This window comes from Sarcophilus harrisii, chromosome 5 (assembly GCF_902635505.1).
Source record: "Sarcophilus harrisii chromosome 5, mSarHar1.11, whole genome shotgun sequence".
Taxonomy (NCBI): domain Eukaryota; kingdom Metazoa; phylum Chordata; class Mammalia; order Dasyuromorphia; family Dasyuridae; genus Sarcophilus; species Sarcophilus harrisii.
In genome coordinates, this window is record NC_045430.1 from 124,374,711 (window position 1) to 124,394,835 (window position 20,125).

A 20,125-nucleotide genomic window follows, 5' to 3' on the forward strand; every position below is an offset into this window, starting at 1 on the left:
TGTTTATGCTCAACGCCAAGGCTCAGGATTACACAAGAAGCTTGGGAGAGTGCCCTGTGTATCACAGGAGTAGAGCTTGACCTTAGAAGTCACAAAATACAAAGAAAAAAGAAAATGAGTGAGAAACAGAAAAGAACCTTAACTATAAGAAAGCTACTATGGTAACAGGGAAGACCAAAACAACAACTCAGAAGAGAACAAAATGCCTACATGAGAAATCTCAAAGGATGAAAAGAATTGGTCTCAAGCCCAAAGAGGCTTCTTGAAAGAGCTTATAACGGATTTTATTTTATTTTTATAATTGTTTTATTTTTTCTGGTGATATATATATATTCCTTTCTTTAAATACACATTTCTTTATCAATCATGTTGGGAAAGAAACATCACAACAAAAGGGAAAACCATAAGAGGAAAAAAACAGGAAAAAAAGTGAATATAACATGTGTTGATTTACATTCAATCTCCATAGTTCTCTTTCTGGATGCAGATGGACTTTTCTATGCAAAGTTTATTGGGATTGTCTTGGAACACTTAACTGCTGAAAAGAACCAAGTCTTTCATAGTTGATCATCACACAATCTTGCTGTTACTTTGTACAATATACTGCTGGTTCTGCTTGTTTCTCTCAACATCAGTTCATGTAAATCTTTCCAGTCCTTTCTAAAATCTTTTATAGAACAATAATATTCCATTACTTTCATATACCATAACTTTCCCCAAATATCAGGCATCTACTCATTTTTCAAATCTTTGTTACCCACAAAAAAAGCTGCTACAAACATTTTTGCACATGTGGGTCCTTTTCCCTCCTTTATGATTTCCTTGTGAGATATCCAGTATTGGTACTGCTGGATCAAAGGGTAGGCAAGTTTTATAGTGCTTTGGGTATAGTTCAAAAGTGCTCTCCAGAATGGTTAGATCCTTTCACAATTCCAGCAACAATACAGTTTTCCAATTAGCCTGTCCAACATTTATCATCATCTTTTCCTGTCATTTTAGCCAATCTGAGGTGTGAGGTGCTTCCTCAGAACTGTCTTAATTTGCATCTCTCTAGTCAATAGTGATATAGAGCATTTTTTCCTATGACTAAATGATGGCTTTAATTTCATCATCTGAAAATTGTCTGTTCATGTTCTTGACAATTTATCAACTGTGGAATGAGTGCATTCTTATAAATTTGACTCAATTCTCTCTCTATATATATATGAAATAAAGCCTTTATCAAAAATACTACATTGGTTTTGTTTTTGTGTGAAAGCTTTTTAATTTAATGTAAACAAACTTGTCTATTTTGCATTTTCTAATGTTCTCTACTACTTCTTTGGTCATGAATTCCTCTCTTCTCCAAACAGCTAATAAAATAAACTAACCCTTACTCTCCAAATCTGCTTATGATATCACCCTTTACTCCCAAATCATGGACCCATTTTAACCTTATTTTTACTATGGGGTTGTGAAATGTAGGTCTATGCCAAGTTTAACATATTATTTTCCTGTTTTTCTAGCAATTTTTGTCAAATAATGTGTTCTTATCTCAGAAGTTGGAGTCTTTGGGTCTATTAAATATTGGATTACTATAATCTTGATTACTGTGTCATGTACATTTAATCTATTCCACTGATCCATCGTGCTATTTCTTAGCCAGTACCAAATGATTTTGATGACTGCTGCTTTATATTAGAGTTTTAGATTTGGTTCTTCCAAATTAAGTTTGTTATTATTTGTTCTACATTTCTAATACAATTTTGAATAATAATGGTAATAATGGCCATCCTTGTTTCACTTCTGATCTTATTGGGAATGCGTCCAGCTTCTCCACATTACAAATAATATTTGTTGATGGTTCTAGATAGATGCTGCTTATTATTTTAAGGAAAATTCCTTTATCCTATGCTCTCTAGTGTTTTTAATAAGAATGAGTGCTGCATTTGCAAAAGCTTTTTCCACATCTATTGAGATTATCATATGATTTCTGTTGATTTTATTATTGAAATGATCAATTATAGCAATAGTTTTCCTGATATTGAGCCAGACGTGCATTCCTGATATAAATCCCACTTAGTCATAATATATTATCCTGATGATAACTTGTAATATCTTTGCTAATATTCTATTTAAAATTTTGCATCAATGTTCATTAGGGAGATTGGTCTTTAAGGCTAGTTCAATATCAGGAGAACTATTACCATAATTGACCATATCAATAACAAAACAAATTATATAATAATCTCAATAGATACAGAAAAGGCTTTTGACAAAATATAGCACCCATTCCTATTAAAAACACTAAGGAGCATAAGAATAAAGGAATTTTTCTTAAAATAATGAGCAGCATCTATCATAAAAGATTTTAAAAGGAAAATAAGAGAGGTAGAAGAAAAATAAGGAAAAGGAAATGAGATATGCAAAAGAGTCAACAGCTTGGAAAAGGAAGGAGAAAAATCCACTGAAGAAATTAATTCATTAAAAAATATAATTGTCCAAATTTTTTTTTTAAAGTCCACTGGAAAAAACACCACCTTAAAAGTAGAATTAATCAAATGAAAAAGAAACACAAAAACTAACTGAAGAAAATGATACACTAAAAACTAGAATCAGGTAAATGGAATCTAATGACTCTATGAGACATGAAGAATCACTCAAACAAACTAAAAAGAATGGGAAAAAATGGAAGAAAATGTAAAATACTTCATTGAAAAAACAGCTGACCTGGAAAATAGATCCAGGAGAGACAATTTAAAAATTATTGGTCTCCCGGAAAGCGATAACAAAAAAACAAACAACAACAACAACAACAAATTTTAGATAGCATTCTTCAATAGATTATCAAGAAAAACTATCCTAATATACTAGAAACAGAGGGCAAAATAGTCATTGAATGAATCTCTCAATTACCTCTGGAAAGAGATTAAAGGCCGCACAAGAAAAACTACAAAAACATTGTCTTAAAACTCCAGCACTATAATCTCAAGGAAAAAATATTGCAAGCCGCCAGTAAAAAAAATAATTCAAATATAAAGGAGCCACTGTCAGGATTACTCAGGATCTGGCAGCTTCTACAATAAAGGATCGAAAGAGCCTGCAATATCATATTCTGGAAGGCAAAGGACTTGGGATTACAACCAAGATTCAAATACCCAATGAGACTGAGCAAACTTTTCATGGGACAAAATGGATCTTCAATGAAGAAAAGGACTTTTACTCATTTCTATTGAAAAGACCAGAACTAAAGAGAAAATTTGATCTTTAAACAGAGGATTCAAAATAAAAACAAAAAGATAAACAGGAAAGGAAAAAAAAAAAAACATTTAAAGGTAAAACTATATAAATCCCTAAAAGGAAAAATTATTTCTGTAATTCTTAAAAACTGTATCTTTTATTGGGGGTAGTTAGAGGAGACATCCCTGGATGGAGTATGTGGCTATAAATTGACTCTGATGTGATGATATCAAAGAAAAAATCATTAAGGGATGGAAAAAAGACTGTTTTAGAAGAAGAGGAAAGGGGAATCAAAGGGGATAAATTAGATTACATGAAGAGAATGAATAGATACCCTTCAATTGGAGAATGGTTGGGTAAATTGTGATATGAGTGTTATGGAATATTATTGTTCTGTAAGAAATAACCAGCAGGATGAATACAGAGAGGCTTGGAGAGACTTACATGAACTGATGCTAAGTGAAATGAATAGAACCAGGAGATCATTATATATTTCAACAATGATACTGTATGAGGATGTATTCTGATGGAAGTGGATTTCTTTAACAAAGAGACTTAATTCAGTTTCAGTCGATCAATGATGGACAGAAGCAGCTACACCCCAAAGAAAGAACACTGGGAAATGAATGTAAACTATTTGCCTTTTTGTTTTTCTCCCCAGGTTATTTTTACCTTCTGAATCCAATTCTCCCTGTGCAACAAGAGAACTGTTTGGTTCTGCACACATATATTGTATCTAGGATATATTGCAATATATTCAACATATATAGGACTGCTTTCCATCTGGGGGGGGAGGGGGGGAGGGAAAGAAGGGAAAAATCGGAACAGAAGTGAGTGCAAGGGATAATGTTGTAAAAAATTATCCTGGCATGGGTTTTGTCAATAAAAAGTTATTATAATAAAAAAGAAAAAAAAAAAAGATTACATGAAGAGGCACAAAAGTCCTATTATAACACAGGAAAAGAAGGGAGGGGAATGAACAGTGTGTGAAATTTAATCTCATCAGTTTTACCTCAAAAAGAGAATAACATTTACTCAGTGAGGTACAGAAATTTATCTTATCCTCTAAAAAAGGAGGAGGAGAAAGAGGAAAAGAAAGAGGAGGGGCTGATTAGAAAGGAGGGCAGGATTGTTGGTGGAGTTGAGAATGAATCAAACCATTCTGGAGAGTAGTTTGGAACTATGCTCAAAAAGTTATCAAACTGTGCATACCCTCTGATCCAGCAGTATTACTACTGGGCTTATATCCCAAAGAGATCATAAAGAAGGGAAAGGGACCTGTATGTGCACGAATGTTTGTGGCAGCCCTTTTTGTAGTGGCTAGAAACTGGAAACTGAATGGATGCCCATCAGTTGGAGAATGGCTAAATAAATTATGGTATATGAATATTATGGAATATTATTGTTTGGTAAGAAATAATCAACAGGATGATTTCAGAAAGGCCTGGAGAGACTTACACGAACTGATGCTGAGTGAAATGAGCAGGACCAGGAGATCATTATATACTTCAACAACAATACCATATGATGACCAGTTCTGATGGACCTGGCCATCCTCAGCAATGAATTCAACCAAATCATTTCCAATGGAGCAGTAATGAACTGAACCAGCTACGCCCAGAGAAAGAACTCTGGGTGATGACTAAAAACCATTACATTGAATTCCCAATCCCTATATTTATGCCCACCTGCATTTTTTATTTCCTTCACAAGCTAATTGAACAATATTTCAGAGTCTGATTCTTTTTGTACAGCAAAATAACGGTTTGGTCATGTATATCCACAAAACTACTCAAATTTTATTCATTTGTGATACTGTATTATGCTCTATAAACTGACAAAAACAAAATCTAAAAAGAAAATCTCATTCATGATTCTTAAATGAAAATGTGATTCTAAGAATGAAATGAATCATTTTGATAGCAGAAAAGTTACAGATTTGTGAAGAAATTTACCTGGTGCTGGTATAACTGTCTCTAAATGAGTCTGGTCAAGTTTTAGTTTGTCTCCAGAATCGATCGTCTTTACCACTGCTGTATATTTGTCAATTACTTCCTGTGCACAAAATTAACATTTTAGCAAACCAATTTTGAAAAACAAAGGCAAAAAATAAATATTGGCTATATCAGAGGAACAATAAAATCAATCTACAAATTTCAGTGTTTTCTAAGGTCCAAAAATGTCTTCAAATGTATGGTTTCCAAAAACAAACCCTCAAAGCTTATCTAAGATTTTTATCCCCTAAAGAAAACAAGTTGGAAAAATTGAGATAATTTTCAAAAATAAAGTATAAGGGCTCACTGTGTCCAACATGAAGATAATGTTTATTCACTTATGAGGCAGACTGCTAATATATAGTTAGTTAAAAGAAAAAAAGTAGAGCATATAATTTAAGTACATATAATCTGTTAATAATACTCTAGAGTGCCACTAAAATTAAAAAATCTTTGTGATCTCAGAATATAATATCCTTCTTATTCCTCAATTGATAAATGTTTAAAGGATATAAATAGGTAATTTTTCAATGAAGAAATCAAAACACTTATAGTCATGTGAAAAAATGCTCTAAATGATTATTGATTAAAGAAATAGAAATTAAAAACAAGTTTGAAATATCATTTAATACCTATGTGACATTAAAATGATAGAAAGGGAATGTGAAACTATGATTATTTGACTGATCTAACAGAATCAAATGAGAGAAGTGCTTTTCAAACTTTAAAGCACTATATAATGCTGCATCATCATGAACACTGGTCCTGAAAAAGAGATGAAAAGAAGTACCTCTCTAAAGTGTTACACAAATCATTATCAGCATCAGCATCATCATCACCACCACTACCACCACCATCATCATTACTATCTTCAATGAAGAGATGGGGACCTAAGGATGTGGATTATTTCCTATGTTATCAGACACACAAATATATTAGTTGGTTTGTTAAATTTAAAAAAAAAATTTTTAAACCTTTCTTACAAGAAAAGTGGATACATATGTACAGAAAGGTGATATAAAAAAAGAGGTATCAATTTTATAATTTTTCTTAAATAAAAAGGCATGCTCCCAACAAAGTATTGAGAGTTTGAGAGATTGAGAGTTGAAGATATTGCTTCCATCTGCAAGGTAGGAGTTGAGCAGGAAAAGAGGAGGTAAAGGACAAAGGAAGGCTTTAGGAAGGATGAGGTATTTAGTGCGAGTTAAAAAATTACAAAGGATTTTAATACATGGGTAGAGGAAGACATGGATAGAGGGATGAGATGAACAAGGGCATAGAAGCAAAAAAAGACAGAAAGAAATTGGGAAACAATGAATAGTCTAAACATAAATGGAAGGGAATAAGAGCAAGAGGGTGTTAATGTATCAGAGCCACACATTAGAAAGATTCTTCAGAATGATATAAAAGACAGAACAAGTAAGGGATTAGAAATAGGGAGACTAGTTAGAAGATTATGAGAGGAGTCCTAGTAAATGCTATTATAGTGCTATACTACAAGGGAAACAGTAAGAACAGAAAAAAGGGAATTAATATGAAAAGAATTGAGAGGATTTGGTAAGTAGCTGAATGGAGAGAAATACAGGAAATGTAAGAAATTACTTAAAAATGTTTCCTACTCTTAAAGAATTCAAAAAGGAAATTTTGGCCTCCAAAGCAACACCAAACAATCAAGTTATAATTGGTCAAAATACTGATGCTTCACTACAGAAACTATTTACCTAATTCCTCCAAATATTTTGCCTGACAACATTTTTATAGGCTTACCTGGACAATTCCTTTTTTCTTATGATATTTCTCTCCAAGTTTTTTGGTTATAATTTTCACAATAATATCCTTTAAGAAAAACAAAGAAAAAGAAGTTATGTTTTTTTTTAAAAAAAAGAGTGAATTCCTTTCTATAATGTTCTTTTAAGTTAATATTAATTCATGGAAGAGCTTTATTTCTAAGTAATTGCTATGCTACAGTAAATAGGAACTGTTCTGTTGATTTAATTCTTTAAAAAAAAATACACTTAACTAAACATACTCAAATATTCTAACACTCACAAAAAGACTATACAGAAAAATGTAAAGTTTCATCATTTATTATTAAAGTTTAAGAAACTTCTAAAAAATGAGATAAACGAGTGTTCTCTCTTGATAGATTTCGGGATTAGCAAAGATTCCTAGAAAAATCACAAAAAGCCTGTAAACTCATATATTGTAGTCAAATTAGTTCAAAAGTAGCTCATTATGACTTTTAATTTTTAATTCACTAGGAATTTTCAGATTAATTCTTATCACTGAGAATCTAATTTTCAAGTGGTAGAAAAAAATTGCAACTACATACTTTGTATAAATAGAAGTTGGACTCATTTCTTCTGTCTTCCTGATTCTGATAAGCTTTCCAAATGTTAGTAATGAAAACTCAGTTGCTTCATTTATTGCTATATTCAGTGCAATCACTTCATACATGTTATTTCAAATATTTATTTTTAAAAAGAATAGCTAGATATCAGTCCTACATTAAGCAAAATACTAAATTTTTTTAAAAATTTAAAAGGCTGGTATGGGAGGAAAAGATGCAAAGCAGCAAAAAGAGTCTTTTAATACTAGAACTCTTTGTATTCCTTATGAAAATATTTGAATTTTATTAATCCAAGACTATCCTGAAATTTCTAAAAAAAAAAAAAAAAAAAAAAATTAATGTCAGGACAACCAGTTTTTTTCTGAGTACTACTATATGCTATAAAGAAATAGGCTGAGTTTACCAAAGGCTATAAAATGAGGTTACTTGAAGAAATTTTACTTGTTATGCAATTGTTTTTTTTATAAAGTTTTGAAAAGTTCATACAGTTGGACAAACTTTCACAGTAAAAAGAGAATACAAAATTAATTTCTAAAATAGTTCAAAATATCTAATATACCTTCCTAGCTGAAAAACCTTAACAGTAGCATTAATATATTAGTTATTTTAACTCTATATATGAAAGCCATGTGAAATTTTTGGTAAAATACAACTAGAAGTCACATTCTAGGAATAATGGCCTTTTGTACTATAATTTATTATCACCAATAAGATTTAGTGGCATAGTGGAAAGAGTCCTAGATTAAAAGAGCATCTGACCAAAAACCCTGGATTCAGATTCTGTTTCTATCACTTATTCCCTGGGTATCCCTAAGCAAATCACTTAAACTTTCTAAATCTCATTTTCCTTACAAATTGGAAAGATTTACTGGATAAGCTTTAAGATCTCCTTCAACAATATACTCATAAACCTATGAAATTCATCTGATTGAATCAGTTTTAGTCTCATTATAGCTTTTATTATGCAAAACTCTGGATGACAAAAATATCTAAAGAAAATATAAAACCTACCAATTTTCAAAAACCACCTATCCTAAGGAAAAAAAAGTATTTCTAAAACAACTAGGTTGATTTTCCCCTCCTACAGGATGCAATAACATTCTCCATTGGGTAGGTGGGGAAGAAAATCTCTTTGCTCCTGTAAGAGAGAAAGGAAAAATAAACCCTCAAACTCACATAAACCCAGATGTTGCCTCCAAAAGGTTTACAATATCCTTAAATTTCAACCCACAAATTAGACAAATAAATTACATATTCCCAAATTATCGAATAAGAGTTAACTAGAATGGTTCTACAAATTGCATTAATTTCTTACGTTACGACAGGAAGAATTTTCTTCTTAGAAACAATGATTTTCTGAATTAATCCTTACTGCCACCACTTGTGGGAATTACCTCCATTTTACAGAGGTAAAAATCAAGACATAAAGGCTAAAATAAAGATGCAATGGATTTTCAAAGATGGGGTAGATACAACATACCAATGACATCAGATTTCCCATCTCCTAATTTAAATACTTTCATTTTGTAATTGGCACATTTCTTTCTTCTAAGAATTACCTCCTTAGAAGATTGAACCTTCACTTTAAAGGGAAAAAAAGTTTTGTGAAATCTTTTCAGCTTAGTAAATTCAGAATAGGTACATCAATAAATAAATACAAATGCTCATCCTTGATCTGCCAGATTCAGATCAGATTTCTTCTGTAATCCAGGAACATTCTAATCCAGGAAGTTAAAAATTATCTTCAATCTCAGATATAAAAACCTGACTAGTCCTAATTCTCTTAGAAAAAGGTAGAAAAAAATTCTTATATTCAAAGAGATACTTACAATCTTCAATTTAAAGTATCTTTTGCTAGATTTGGCACTTCCCTATGAAAATTAACAAATATATTGTACAGAACTAACTAAAGGAAGTATGTATTTGGAAATTTAGATATTTGTGATAAATCCAAACAGAAAAAAATTTCACATAAAGACAAATTTGATCCTTAAAAACTAATGCTTACTTAAAAAATAATACTTACAGGGTGCAGCCAATAATCTGTTCGAGCAGTTTTTTTCTTTTGTTCTTCGAGCTACAAAACAAGTAAGATATTTATAATAATGTTCCCAGAAAATCCTTAATAAGTGTAAATATAATTTTTAATTACCAAGAAGATACTATGAAAAAAAAAAACTATAAAGATTCACTACTTTACATATGATTCTCTATCTGGCCTTTTTTGTATATGGAAATTTTCCTGTTTGGTGAAGTTTGTCATAATTTTTTTTTAATTTTAGAGAAAATTACAGAAAATGCATCCCAAAAGATAGGGATAACTTGGAATGGGGAGGGAAGGGAGAAAAGAAGAAAAAAAATTATGGTCAGGAAGTTGAGAATCAAAGATCATGGTATATCATGAACTGGAAAAATCCCAAGATAAGAATGACCTCCCCTGATTCACCGCCAGTGTCAGACCTTTTGAATCTCTCATTTCTTTCCACAAACTTTTTGCAGTTATACTGGACTTCTCAATGTTTCCCACAGAAGAGATAATTTCCCATGTCAGGACCTTTGCACCATTCCTGGAATGTTCTATTTCATCATTTCCCCCTCTTCGCTTCCCTAGCTTCCTTCTCAGCTAAAAGTCTACCTTTTATAAGAGGTTTTCACTGACTTCCTCCAACTGCTAGTGGTTTTTCATTTTAAATTGCTTTTTATTTATTCTGTATTCATCTCATATGTTCCTAGTTATTTTACATGTTGTTTCCCCCAGTAGAATGTGAATTTGTTAAAAGCAAGATCTATTTTGGCCTTTCTCTACATTCCTAGGGTTCAGAAGAATGCCTGGCCCATAAATGCTTATTGAGTAGCTGACTGTAAGCTATGGACTAATAACTGTTAAAAAGTAGTATTTCTAAAATTTCTCATCTTGTTAATTTTTAAAGAGGAATGCAACAATTACAACTGTCTTCAGAACCTGCTGAAACTATTTTGTCCATCTTTGCCACTGTTAAAGATAAAAATGTTTATTCAAAGTGAAAATAGAATTACACTCCAGTGTCAGAGCAAGTTTTAAACACAAGAAGCTGATGAAATTATTTTAATATGATAATAAAGCCAGAGGAAAAGAGAACTAAAAATTACAAATAACCAGAGGAGGGAACAGATGAATAGATAACAAAACTCTGTTCTATTATTATGGTCACATACTCAGATCTTTCTTAAAAGTTAACTTAAAGCTAACGCCGATTTTCCAACTTTCCTTGGGAATAAATGAGAATATTATATCTCCAGCTGAAATCTAATTCTACAGTCTACAACTTTTCACATGAACTTTTCATTTCAAAGGCAACCAAGATTCCAAATTACAATTGTGTTAAGGGACAGGTCAATTCTCTGAGAGCCTCCACAGCTGTGAATCATAACATCTGAAGGATTTGCAAGGCAGCCTTTGCTGACACAGGTGTTGCGGATGGGAATGAAATAAATTGGAGGCAGAAAGAAGAGGAGGGAGATCAGATAACGCAATAGCCTCTCAGTCAGAAAGATCAGAGAACAGCAACTGCCTCTCAGTCTCCTTGTATCATCCTCTCACAAGAGGCAATCCATTCTGCGGGTCTGGGTTGGATCTCCAGTAGCCACTATCAGGTGGCTCCTGTGTATTCCAACAGCTCTCCCATGTATTCTAACACAATTGAAAGAAATTAATCTGGTGCATATGCCATTTAAACAACGACTTAATCTGCTGCTTTTAGATCACACTGTCAGTTTGTCCTATACCGGGTGAATTTTCAGCATCAAAGGAGACTGAACAAGAGAAAAAAGAAACAACAACAGATAAAAGCACTAGGAATTTTATTTTATCAGTACTACCTAAATTTTTTATGGGATGAAATTTCTAAGTCCATAGACAAAAATGCATCCCTGAAGGACAACAGCAGACAATACAGTAGCACATAGAACCAAAGTGATCACATTAAATGACCTCAAAAATAATTTGTGTCAATCTTTTGAAGGCTAGAAACAAAGAAGCAAGTTTCTTTGATCATGGAAAGGAAAAAATACAGCAACTATTTTAGTTGCTTTACTTTAACAAAAGAAGTGTTCAATTTGCTTCTAGGCCTTCTCCTCCCTTTTTTAGTAGGGTAAAGCTAAGGTCTGGGGATTACAGGGACAAATATTTATTACAATATATGCAAAGTCTCAATTAACTTTAGAGCCATAAATTGACCCTCATTAGTTAAATGTTTTCAACTATATAAATTACTTTACCAAAGAGTCAACATTATGAGCTCCATCAAAACCATAAAAATGTCTCATCTAAATATCTTCAATCACTTATCAAGATGTTCAAGGCTAAAAGCAACAGGAAAGCACAAGCATACTGGAAAAAAATCAATTCAAAGACAAAGGGAAAAAATAACCATGTTGGCTTTAATAACCTTCTGAATATAAAGCTTTGACTGATAATTTATTATTGCTGATTTTTTCTAATTCTGTACCAAAAGTTTTGGTTTTCTAATTAATTTCACAGATGAATACAACTAACAATCACTTCTCATAAAACAGCATGTATAACTTGTACTCAAGATGGATATATATTTATATAATATACTACAATATTCTTTGAGCTCTCTTTGGAGTTTTATTAGCTTTGAAGTATATAATTATTTCCTACTTTATCCCCACTTAAGAGTCATTATTTTATAAGATATGCTCTATTAACTATACCTCCATGATTTCATCAAGTGCAGATTTCTTCTTCTTCTTTTCTTTTGACTGAGATGAGCTGTGGGATGAGTCTTTCCGTTTCACTGATGCTGCAGTCCCCACCATTTTTAATGCACTAGGACCCAGAGAGCTGATAGAAAGAAAAACCAAGGCAGTTAACTTTGAGTTCCTTGAGATCAGGGACTGTCTTTTACCTTTCTTTTTAAGTCCAACACTTACCACAATGCCTAACATATAGCACTTGGATGCTTGCTGAAAATTTTTACAATAAAGAGTAACAAGGCAATCATATTTGATAGCACCTCTGATTTATAAGAATTTAAATCAATCAAAAAAACAAAGAAGGTACAATGTTTTACAGGATAACAAATTTAGGCAGGGATTTACAAGGTTCTTACTCACTGTAGAGGCATTAACTTTTCATTTAAATTTTTCACAGCTCTCAGAAATTGAAAATAAAAACAAAGAAAGCATCTAGTCCATCACATATCTAAATAAGATTCCAAGCAGTCACTCAATCTTTTTTAAAGAACTGAAGAATTAAGAGGCAATGGATTCCCCTTTATGAGGGAGTTCATTCTACTTTTGGGTAGCTTTGTTAGGCAATTCTTCCATTGTTCCATTCAAAATCTGACTCTGAAACTTCTATCTAATGATCCTATATAGGAATTTGGGGATCCAAGTAGAACAATTCTGATCCCTCATCCACACAACTTTTCAGATTTTTGAAGATAGCTATCATGTCCCCAATAAATCTTTTTCCAGTTTAGACATTTTTAATTCCTTTCAGAGAGCCTCTCTTGGTATGATCTTGATGATTTTCACTGTCTTGGTCACCATCCTTTGGATACTCTCCAGTTCACTATTATCATTCCTAAAATATGGCACTCAGATCTTACCAAGACAAAATAGAACAAAAATACTCTCTCTCTAGTCCTGCACACTATGTCTTTCTATGTAACAGAGGTTTACATCTTATGGTAAACTTCTAGTTGCTATCCTATACTGCTAACTCATATAATGTTTATAGTCCTAATATAGTACCAAGATGTACTTTCCAAAACAATCTAGATATTCCATCTTCATCTTATGAAAATGATTTATGACTTATGAAGATGATTTCTTAAGTTTTAAAAAAAGATTTTACATTTTCCCCATTAAATTTCATTTCATTAGGTTCTGTCACTGGTGTCAAAAGTACAGTCACAACACTCAGGCCTGTACTAGATTAAAATGTAACTGGGGAATATTTCACAAAATAAATTTAAAATACAATAGAAAATGCATAATGCTAACATATAATTTTCTGAATCAATATGAAGCCTGCAGGGATCCTTACAATACGGTCTAGAGACCCCATTTCTATTTGGATTTGACACAAATGCTTTAGACAACAGAGCTCTTTTTGAACCTTATAAAAATCCTGATCTGTCACCTAACCTTAGGCTAGCCCTACAAACTTTGTGTCATCTAGAAATTAGAGAAGTGTACTATTTATGTCTTTATTTAAGTCTCTGATAAAAATGTTAAGTACTAGATGGCCAAAAATACAATTCTTTTTTAGGGTTCTCCTTTCAAGCTAACATCATTACTGGTTAAGAAAGCTGCAGAAGGAGAAAAAGGTAGCCAAGCTCCCATACTTAATAAAAAAAAAACAAAATTAGTACCAAACCAAATAATGATCAAGCAATCAAATGAGAAACTATGGTTTTTCATTTTATCCTCTTTAGAATAGTATTTTCAAAAATCATCCAGAAGACCAAGCTAAAAATGAGCCCCTGAAAAAGCCAAGAGCAGCCTGAATAAATAAAATAAAAGCTTCTCAATGACCAAAGTCAAGTTAAAGACAACTGTTGAAGAGAAAGAGGAGACCGATGAATTGGGCATACAACTAAAAAAGTCAGAACAAATTAAAAATCTCCAAATAAACATCAAATCAGAAATTCTGAAAATCAAAGATTAATAAAATTGAAAGTAAGAAAACTACTGAACTCATAAATAAAACTCAAGAGTTGGTTTTATGAAAAAAACAAGTTGATAAACCTTTGGTTATTAGATTAGAAAAAGGAGAGAAAAAAATTACTATATCAAAAATGAAAAGAATCAACTTACCACCAATGAAGAGGAAATTAAAGCAATAATTAGGAGATATTTTACCCAACTATATGTCAAAAAATTTGGCAATCTAAGTGAAATGGACAAATAGTTACAAAAATGTAGATTGCCCAAATTAACAGAAGAGGAAATAAAATACTTAAATAGTCCCATTTTAGAAAATGAAACTGAAAAAGCCATCAATGAACTCCTTAAGAAAATATCTCAGGGTAGCTAGGTGGCACAGTGGATAGAGCACCAGCCCTGTAGTCAGGAGGATCTGAGTCCTCCTGGTCTCAGACACTTAACACTTCCCAGCTGTAAGACCCTGGGCAAGTCACTTAACCCCAATTGTCTCAGCAAAAAAAAAAAAAAAAAAAAAAAAAAAAATCTCTAAGTCAGATGGACTTACATGTGAATTCTACCAAACATTTAAGGAACAATTAATTACAGTACTATATAAACTATTTGGAAAAACAGAAGAGGAAGGAATCCTACCAAATTCCTTTTATGATAGAGATATGATACCGATACCTAAACCAGGAAGGGCGAACACAGAGAAAGAAAATTATAGATCAATTTCCTAATGAATATTGACATTTGTTGACTATAAGACTATGTACCTGGAGACAGCAACAGAGAAGAATTAGTATAAAAAAGCTACAGAATGGAAGAAACTTACAACATAAACTACAAGCGACCTGGAACAGTAGTGATCAGTATAAATGCAAAAGTATTTGGAACTAGGACACCCTTAGCCCCAAAAATCCATGGTCCATAATACTCTGTCCTGAGACACTACAGAAGGCCCTACCTAAAGATATAGTACATTGAACCTCATAGACCCACAGAAGGCCTAAAACCTACCACCATCTAATTATAGATACATTTCCAAAGACAGAAGTCAAAATAAGAATCCAAATGACCCAGGTCATGAACAAGGGGGAAAATATTCTATCAAAAAGTATGGTAGAGAGCAAAGTCTGGCCCTCGCACAAAGGCCCAATTCAGGAACTAAAGTTGAAGAGATATGTAACACATTGACCAAGACAAAGAATTCCTTCACAGAAAAAAAAAAAAATCTTCTCAGTTCTAAAGATACCCCAAAATTCAACCCAGAATAATGTCATGACAACTTCAAGAAGACAAAAAAAAAAAATTCCACCTAAATAATTTATTTCATATATTGTTTTCACACATTATTTTATTCACACATTATTATTAAAGAATAAGAATTTTCTTCCCTACACATATTTCACAAAAAGATTCTATATCCTTAATTAAGTAATTGTAAATGTTACTAACCTTGCTTTGGAAGAAGCACCTGAAGTACTTGCTCCTTTATTCAAATTGAAGGCAACTAGTGACAACCCCCCCAAAAAAAAAAGAAAAAAAGAAATCAAAATATGCATCAGGAAGGTGACAATAAAAGTGTTGGGAGTTTTTTAAATAAATTTCAAACAAATCAAGAAATTAAATCTATTTGAACTAAATTAAGAACTAAATTGCTTCTAATAACTCATTTTACAAGAATGCAAAGCATGTATGTAAAATAAAGTATATACCCCCTTACCTTTTTCTTCATCATTTTCCCTACTTAATTCAGTGAAAACTGGACATTCCTGGAAAGAAAAGAATTCCAAGATTTTAGGTTCATCATTTGATTTATCCAGAATATTAAACTGCTTCAAATTAGCTCTTTATTTTAATATCAGAGGAAATGTGGCATAAGAGATATGACCTATGTTAAGAAGTCCTCTGAACTTGTCCTTTTGAGTTGCCATATTTTTCAGAAACATGCAGCATGCATGTCAAGGATGACCCTCCCTCCCCCAAAGTAATATAATTTTTTTTTAGTATCCCAAGCAAGGCTCCCTCTGTGTCCAAGATGCCAGCCAGTCAATGCCAGACTGGAATAATCTTCGTGCAGCTGGGTCTCATGATGTTAAGTGGATCTTCCTATCTTCTTGAAGAATTTGACTTTTGCCATTGCCTTGCCCCTCCCTATCAGGAGGATTTTGTCCTTTTTCCCATTTTTACTGAACTTTTTTCTCTCCCATGCCATGCCCCCTTGAATGAAATTTTGTGTCTTCTCCTTCCATCTTTGTCCTGCTGATATAAATATGCAAATTTTTGTATGGGTTGTGAACTCAGATTCCACATGCATGTTAGTTTCTCTTGTAATAAACCTAGTTTTCACATAACTTTTGCGAAGCTGTGATTGCCTGCTGACACTTAGATTTAAGAAAACCTGGTTAAAAGTCCCACCATATAAGGCTGTATAATTTTGGACAAGTCACCTAATCCCTCAAAGCCTCAGGCTTTGTGAGACTACAAAACTGTCCAAAAGTTGTTGATCTACACATCTTGAAGGAGTTTTCCTCAAGTTCCCAACACATAAATAAAATCACAGATATGAATCATACTTTAATACCATCCCAATGTGACTAATTAAGCTTAATATTTAACCCTAAAGGGGCTGCTAGGTAGTATAGTGGATAGAGCACCAGCCCTGAAGTCAGGAGGACCTGAGTTCAAATATGGCCTCAGACACTTAACACTGCCTAGCTCTGTGACCCTGGACAAGTTGCTTAACCCCACTTGCCTCAGCAAAAGAAAAAAAAAATTAACCCTAAATTAGGAGTCTAAAAAATAAAAATCACTTTCTTAATGATAATCCCTTTATTAATAGCAGCTTTTCTTTTTTTTTAATTTTTTTTTAAATATTATAATAACTTTTTATTGACAGAACCCATGCCAGGATAATTTTTTACAACATTATCCCTTGCACTCACTTCTGTTCCGATTTTTCCCCTCTCTCCCTCCACCCTCTCCCCTTGATGGCAAGCAGTCAATAGCAGCTTTTCTAAACAACCTAATCTTTTCACTAGCTTTACAAACTGTTCTACAGTCTATATGCCTTAAGTTAAACAATAAAAAATAAAACAAGAATATTACCTTCAGAAATTATAGGTTATAAATCGCTTTAAGTAAAAAACTAAAAACTTTTCCATACAAGACTGTGATAGTTCAAAAGTTACTCTACAATGTTTCAAGGAACATGAGTTTGTCTAGGTCTATTGTTTTAACCAAAGATAGACATGAGCCAATGAAGCAGAATCAGCTTTTTATTTATGCATCTGGTCTCTGGTGCAAATAACCAAGGAAACTATTTATGCCAATAGCTACAAAAGTGCAACATGACTTTAAAAACTGTTCAAAAGAAGAAAAGCAGGATAGAAAAGGGTTTCTACGACAGGATTATAGAGCTAAAGCTAGAAGAGACCTCAAAAGCCATCTAGTCTAAAGCCATTTAGTCTAAACACTATCATGCCACAGAATAATTATTTAAAGACAGCAGGAATGCTTTGCCTGATGAAGCATGAAATAAATAAAAATTATTACTAATAAGATGACTGAAAGGTCTTTGCTACATAAGATAGCTTTTCCCCTATACAGGCAATGAAACAGGCCTTAAGAGAAGTCTTTTGTTGAGTCTGAAGATGGGAGTTCTAGAAGAAACAGTCTTAGCAAATGAGAATTCAAGAGCAAAAGAGACAAAGGTAAAAGGAGGCAATAAAGCAGTACTTCAAGTGAGAGGCTCTATTGAGGCTCAAGGAAAGGAATACAATCAAACTGTGGTTTACATGAAAGGAAGAGGAAATTAAGTTTTATTAGGTATTTTTTTGGAGGGGAGGGAAAGGGGGAAGCAGAAAGAATAGGTTATTTCCTCACCCTCAGGGAAGGGGAGCTTGAAGGAAAGGGAATTCTCTAGGATTTATTGTAGGCAAGATGGGAAAAGTCTCTTCTTTTAATTTCTGGTTATCAATATCAATTCAAGAGAAGCCATGGAGAAGAAAAACAGCATTATTTCTAATTGCAAAAAACTGCAAATAACCAATATCTAGGAAAAGGAATGGTTCTGTAAATTGTGTTACATTAATGAATCAGAATATTTTAATGAAATTAAAATAGATAAGAACAAAAAAAAAGTTTATAGTCCTTTTATGAAATAATCCAAAGCTAAAAAGCAGAACTAACAAGATCCAAACAAAGAGAAAAGTAAGCAGGAATAACTGGACAAAGAATCCTAATGGAAACCTGGAATGAGTGAAAGTTATTATGACATTTTAATATATGAAAATTATTTGTTCAAATATAAATTTACAGAAGTTTCCTAGAAGCACTATCAAAAAATAAATGGGATACCACTACACACCTGTCAGATTGGCTAAGATGACAAGAAAAAATGATAAATGTTGGAGGGGATGTGGGAAAACTGGAACATTGATGCATTGTTGGTGGAGTTGTGAACAAATCCAACCGTTCTAGAGAGCAATCTGGAATTATGCCCAAAAAGTTATCAAACTGTGCATATCGTTTGATCCAGCAGTGTTACTACTGGGCTTATATCCCAAAGAGATCTTAAAGGAGGGAAAGGGACCCAAGTATGCAAGAATGTTTGTGGCAGCCCTATTTATAGTGGCTAGAAACTGGAAAATGAATGGATGCCCAACAATTGGAGAATGGTTAGATAAATTGTGGTATATGAATGTTATGGAATATTATTGGTCTGTAAGAAATGACCAGCAGGATGAATACAGAAAGGCTTGGAGAGACTTACATGAACTGATGCTAAGTGAAATGAGCAGAACCCGGGGGTCATTATATACTTCAACAATGATACTGTATGAGGATGTATTCTGATGGAAGTGAATTTCTTCGACAAAGAGAAGATCTAACTCAGTTCCAATTTATCAATGATGGATAGAAGCAGCTACACCCAAAGAAAGAACACTGGGAAGTGAATATAAACTGTTTGCATTTTTGTTTTTCTTATCAGGTTATTTTTACCTTCTGAATCCAATTCTTCCTGTGCAACAAAAGAACTGTTCAGTTCTGCACACATATATTGTATCTAGGATATACTGTGACATATTTAACATGTATAGGACTGCTTGCCATCTGGGGGAGGGGGTGAAGGGAAGGAGGGGAAAAGTCAGAACAGAAGTGAGTGCAAGGGATAATATAAAAAATTACCCGGGCATGGGTTCTGTCAATAAAAAGTTATAATTATTTTTTTTTAAATAAAAATAAAAATTTAAAAAATAAAATAAATGGGAAATAATGTCTCTTTTTTCTCTTGTAAAAATAGTGTCTTACCTGTTCTTTTCCTTCTAAACCTCTTCTTACTTGTTCTTCAATAAACTTGGCAGTTTTTTCTTCATCATCAAGGTCCTGCTTCTTTTTTTTTTCCTGTTCTTGTTGTCTACGGATAGTTTCTGGGTCTCTATCAATGTACTGAATATACCATCCTTTGGGCGTCTCATCCACTTTACATAAACCTTAAAAAAATAAATCCACAAATATATAATCAAATTTTGACTTAAAACCAAAATATAATTGGAAATGAAAGATGATTAGCAATTACATTCAACAAACATTAAATAAAATAGTTAATATATGGTATTATGTTAGGCAGTAGAAAGACAAATATGAAAAAACACCTGCCCTTGAAGAATATGCAGTCTAATAGGGAGAATTGTTGTAATATATACTCACTTTAAGTTAAGAGATAGAACATAAGACAAATATTTAATTATACTTAATATAAAAATGATACAAAATCCAACTAATACCTCACTGTATCACTGGAGTAACTGATGTCTTGAAAAGCTAGACCAATGAAAAACAATTTCTGACAGGTCCAACATTCTAGTTTCTCAATAAAAATTTGTCAGTCCCCCAAAGA

The 20,125-nt window shown here is 32.6% G+C and overlaps 1 protein-coding gene across 1 annotated transcript in view; it reads right to left on the reverse strand.

The window, feature by feature from the left end:
* KIN (Kin17 DNA and RNA binding protein) overlaps positions 1-20,125 on the reverse strand; it is a 43,863-nt gene that overhangs the window by 8,498 nt on the left and 15,240 nt on the right. The window contains exons 5-11 of the mRNA XM_003771405.3: positions 19,537-19,718; positions 15,947-15,995; positions 15,679-15,733; positions 12,280-12,409; positions 9,590-9,640; positions 6,981-7,049; positions 5,175-5,274 (exon numbers count right to left, since the gene is read on the reverse strand). Of these exons, the coding sequence (XP_003771453.1) occupies positions 5,175-5,274; positions 6,981-7,049; positions 9,590-9,640; positions 12,280-12,409; positions 15,679-15,733; positions 15,947-15,995; positions 19,537-19,718 (636 nt within the window). The remainder of the gene's footprint in view (positions 1-5,174; positions 5,275-6,980; positions 7,050-9,589; positions 9,641-12,279; positions 12,410-15,678; positions 15,734-15,946; positions 15,996-19,536; positions 19,719-20,125) is intronic.